Genomic DNA, 4,620 nt, shown 5'->3' with positions numbered 1-4,620 from the left:
AACGACATACGGGTAACGCGGCGGCACACCAGGGTCAGTCCAAGTGTCGATACCATGATGGAACGGACGCTCTTTCTTGTCGTCGTCCAGATCGTTCAAGCTGTGGCAACACTTGGTGAGCGTACGTCTAGCCAGACATGTCTGAATTAGAATTTACTATTAGAGAAACTGTAGTGGATCATATACGCAATATTTACCATAAAGTGGTTTGCACTTGTTACAAAAAAAGTTGTGTATCATTTTGCTTGGTAGCTGACTACTGAGCAATCCAGTCGCGTTTTATCTCTTTTTACTTGCTTGGTTAGGAGATATAGATGGTCAGAAAGTGAGGAAGATGGCAGTTAGAAGTTGGCTAATCTATGACGAGATTGTGGAGTTTATCTTGTTTTCGTTGTGTGTACACAACCAGACGAGTGTGAGGTTACACAGCAGGACGTATCGAGGTCTCGGAATAGGTGCCCACGCGTTGGTAATACAAGCCAACCTGGGGTTCTCTCTGACAGCAATCACGGAAAAATATTGAGTAGTGATTAGTCGAATTAGACAAAGGGATCGCAATCCCATTTGTGACCAAAACAGATCTCTCCGCACATATCGTCTAGCTTGATAAATTGAGCGAATGCACGCGCGAGTTAAGCTAGTCAGAGGAAGTCTTGTAGTAATGTTGTGATTTATGTATTAATTAATTAGTTTATGACTAAAACATGCTTACACACACACACTCACACACACACACACACACACACACACACACACACACACTCACACACACACACGCACTCACACACACACACACACACACACACACACACACACATACACACACACACACACACACACACACACACACACACACACACACACACACACACACACACACACACACACAAACACACACACCACACAGAAACATTTGGAAGGGTCGCTATCATCAGGCTTGGAACACGCAGCTGGTCTAGCATGCGTCGTGTCTATCAGGCGTAATATTGCAATTCGTACGCGGGAGGGGGGAGAAGTGTGTGCGCTGCGTAGATTGCCGCTCTGCATTTTAGATAGTGGACTGGGTGCCTTCTGGAACACATGCAGAATACATAAATATTTATAGGATTATCATAGTTACGGACAAGTTGTTGGTTCATTTGGTAAGCACCCTGTTGTTTGTTTACAGTATACGCGTGCATGCACTGTACGTATTGAGTACACACGTACACTGGCCGTGTTGTAGCTATACTAATCGTGAGGATTGTAATGCTACAGTGCATTTGCTAACAGGTAGAATCCTCTTATTGGTGTGTTGTGTTTGTGGTATCGTGACGTATAGATGCATGCAGGTCACCGAATTACAACAGATTGGCGGTGTCCTAAGTTAATATTGTTGTTTGAAGCAATCGATGAATATATAAGATTGGTGAATTTATTACGCCATATAAGTTTAGCACACGGAAGTTCTAGTTTAAGTTTAATTTAGCGCTACCAAAAGTAGTTCTCTTGATGAAAATTTTGAGGGCACTACAACAAATTAAGAAATAAAATATTGGTAATAAATTGTTTGTTGTACGGCATAGTCCACCTCGGTAGTAAAGATACTGTTAATAGTATATAAACTTTATTGATATCAATAGCTTTAACTACAACAATACTGGCGACACACTAGTACTATTACAACAATTGTGATTAAAACAAACTATGTCAAGATACTGTTAATAGGATTTGTCACGTAATAATTATTGGCGAGCAAACATGTTGACTGTTTATTGTTTGAATTCAGATTTATGCTGAAACACACAAACGTTGTGAATTATTAATGAGCATGCGCAAATACTATGTTACTGATTGCTGATGACAGGCGTTCGTCATATCATTAACAGACAACGCAAATATGGATGCATTTGATTTTTTCTTGTCGCTGTGGTTTGATGATGTCGAACTCAATAAAGGTAGAAATCTGAAATTGTGGCGCAGAAAACTGAACTAAACGTGCCACTAGAGTCGCGATTTTAGGTGCTCTAGTATCGAATCGAATCACGTGATAGAGCAAATTGGGTCATTGAATATTGTAACGGTGTCTACATGATTGGGTCTCCGCTTTCCTCTGTGTGTGTGTGTGTGTGTGTGTGTGTGTGTGTGTGTGTGTGTGTGTGTGTGTGTGTGTGTGTGTGTGTGTGTGTGTGTGTGTGTGTGTGTGTGTCAATCTCATGCACAGCTGGGGTCACTGTCAATGTGCACTCGCGGCGTCTATGGTTTTCCAACCGACACCGAATGAGCCGTATACTCCAGATGTATAATCATGGTTAAGTCTTGATGTATATATGGCACGGTACTGTACCTACTAACTTATATCCGGGAATTCAAAGTTACCATATTAATTGATAATACGGATACTAGTCCATGTTACTGTTACAGCTGTTCTTGAACTCTGGAATTTGCTGCTACAATTTGTAGTAACAATCTCTGACCATTTTGCAATTGCTTTCACGAGCAATCAGATCGAGTCTTGGAGTGAATGGTATACTATTACTATCAATAGTATCAGTCTCAAGACAGTTATTGTCTAAATAGTATGTCTATCTTTCAGAAAGTCAAAGACATTTTTACCTGTAACTAATTACAATGAGAAATTATGCATTACAATAAAAGTAACAACTCAACCAAAATGCATCACGTGATTGCCTACTTGGGCTGTTTAGCTTTTTTACTCTTTAATTAATAAGAATTTGTGAATAGAATTTTCGAGCTGTCCTTCAGGATGGACTCTCAGTGGCAATAGCTGCTATCGTCGTTTTACTACGAGAGAAACGTGGAATTCAGCTGAACAAGACTGTGTGAGCAAGGGAGGCCACCTCGTCTCCATCGCGTCGAGCAACGAGAACAACGTTGTCTTCTCTCTGAGAGGGACGTCGAAAAGCAACGACGACGACGACGACGTGTGGATAGGGTTGAAGTACAATAATGACGCCAGGGCTTTTGCTTGGAGTGATGGGACGGTTACGTCGTACAGAAATTGGTCTGCGGGCGAGCCCAGCAGCAGTGGTGATTGTGTGAGAATGAATAGGGACAGCACATGGGCTGACAGTTATTGCTCGTTGGTCTTTTCTAAACGTTATTATGTCTGTGAAAACTCCAACCATCTTAATTCTACTATTGGTACAAATTTTTGTTTTTATGTTAGTTTGTTTGTTTGTTTGTTTGTTTGTTAGTTTGTTAGTTTGTTAGACTGTTTGTTTGATAGTCTGTTTGTTTGTTTGTGTGTTAGTTTGTTTGTTTGGTTATTTGTGTGTTTGTGTGTTTGTTAGTTTGTTGGTTGGTGTTGTATAGCTCACCAGCCGTAATACTACTCCGCTGTAGTCTAGGCTAAGTATATCGCGTATACCGACTCAGTGGACCGGTTATACCAGAATCTATTCTGCTACAGTGAACGACACGTACTCTACTGCACAAGTGCACTCAACGCTAGTTATCGCTAGACTAATATAACACGTACACAAACCGCAATCACACCTAAAGCGCATGCTCGCTATACCACAGTTGGTTTGTTTGGTTGTTTGTGTGCTTGTTAGTTTGTTTGTTAGTTAGTCTGTTTGTTATTTTGTTTGCTAATTTATTTGTTAGTTTGTTTGTTAGTTAGTTGGTTAGTTAGTTAGTTTGTTGTGTGTTTGTTTGTTTGTTAGGTGTTTGTTTGTCTGTTAGTTAGTTAGTTTGTTGGTTAGTTTGTTGGTTAGTTTGTTGGTTAGTTTGTTGGTTTGTTTGTTTGTTTGTCAGTTTGTTTGTTTGTTATTTTGTTTGTTTTGTTAGTTTGTTAGTTTGTTTGTTAGTTTGTTTGTTTGTTTGTTAGTTTGTTAGTTTGTTTGTTAGTGTTTGTTAGTTTGTTTGTTGGTTTGTTTGTTTGTTACTTTGTTTGTTTGTTTGTTTATTTGTTTGTTAGTTTGTTTGTTTGTTAGTCTGTTTGTTTGTTAGTTTGTTAGTTTAGTTTGTTAGTTTGTTTGTATATTAGTTCGTTTGTTTGTTTGTTTGTTTACCATTGTGTTACTATGGTTAACGAATTTCTTGCTGCTTCACAGCAACGTCGAGACCTTCGCGAGGTACGTCTAGAGGAATGATTACCACGACTTATAGAATTGCCACAACGCAAGCAACAAGCGTGTCCGAGGATCATAGATTAACTAGTTCGGATCAGACGGGTACAACTGTGGCAATGACATCTGATAGAGTACAAGAAATTGTTACTACCGGGATGGTGAGAGATGAAGAGTCTGTAGATGGCAGCATTTCGGGCAGCGCTCGTGTGTTTGCGGAAAGTGTTACCGCGGCAGTTATAGTCGTTCTGGTTTTAATCTGATTCGAGAACAGACGATGCTCTTCTTGTTGTGGCTGCATGCGCATGCGTGCGATCACTGCATGGCAGTGTCTAGTCGTGTGTAACTACTGTTCTATGCACTTAATTAAGTAATACAATGTAGTACAATAAACAGTATAGGCTAAACCAGTGGGCCACTGTTGTGTAGTTGTGTGTGCAGAGAAATTTTGGACACTTTACTAGCTAGAAGTCCTAGAGTAATCGCCTTCTCTAGTTAGTCGTAGTTAATATTGAAATTATTCTACAAACATTAACCCTCGGCTGCT

The 4,620-nt window shown here is 40.0% G+C and overlaps 1 protein-coding gene across 1 annotated transcript; it reads left to right on the top strand.

The window, feature by feature from the left end:
- On the top strand, positions 1-4,620 carry LOC134179746 (C-type lectin lectoxin-Lio3-like). Its single transcript, XM_062646696.1, has 3 exons — positions 1-115; positions 2,725-3,144; positions 4,059-4,620. The coding sequence occupies exons 1-3, from the start codon at positions 55-57 to the stop codon at positions 4,334-4,336; spliced, it is 759 nt and encodes a 252-aa protein (XP_062502680.1). The 5' UTR covers positions 1-54; the 3' UTR covers positions 4,337-4,620.

The sequence above is a fragment of the Corticium candelabrum genome, chromosome 5 (assembly GCF_963422355.1).
Source record: "Corticium candelabrum chromosome 5, ooCorCand1.1, whole genome shotgun sequence".
NCBI classification, from domain to species: domain Eukaryota; kingdom Metazoa; phylum Porifera; class Homoscleromorpha; order Homosclerophorida; family Plakinidae; genus Corticium; species Corticium candelabrum.
This window is presented reverse-complemented; position numbering and strand designations above follow the sequence as displayed.

Bases quoted from the DNA above. Each gene is read 5' to 3' on its own strand.
- LOC134179746 (XM_062646696.1), top strand. From the start codon at position 55: ATGATGGAACGGACGCTCTTTCTTGTCGTCGTCCAGATCGTTCAAGCT. The intron at 116-2,724 runs GTGAGCGTACGT...ATTTGTGAATAG, and splicing joins TCAAGCTGTGGCAACACTTG to AATTTTCGAGCTGTCCTTCA. The intron at 3,145-4,058 runs GTACAAATTTTT...GCTGCTTCACAG, and splicing joins CCATCTTAATTCTACTATTG to CAACGTCGAGACCTTCGCGA.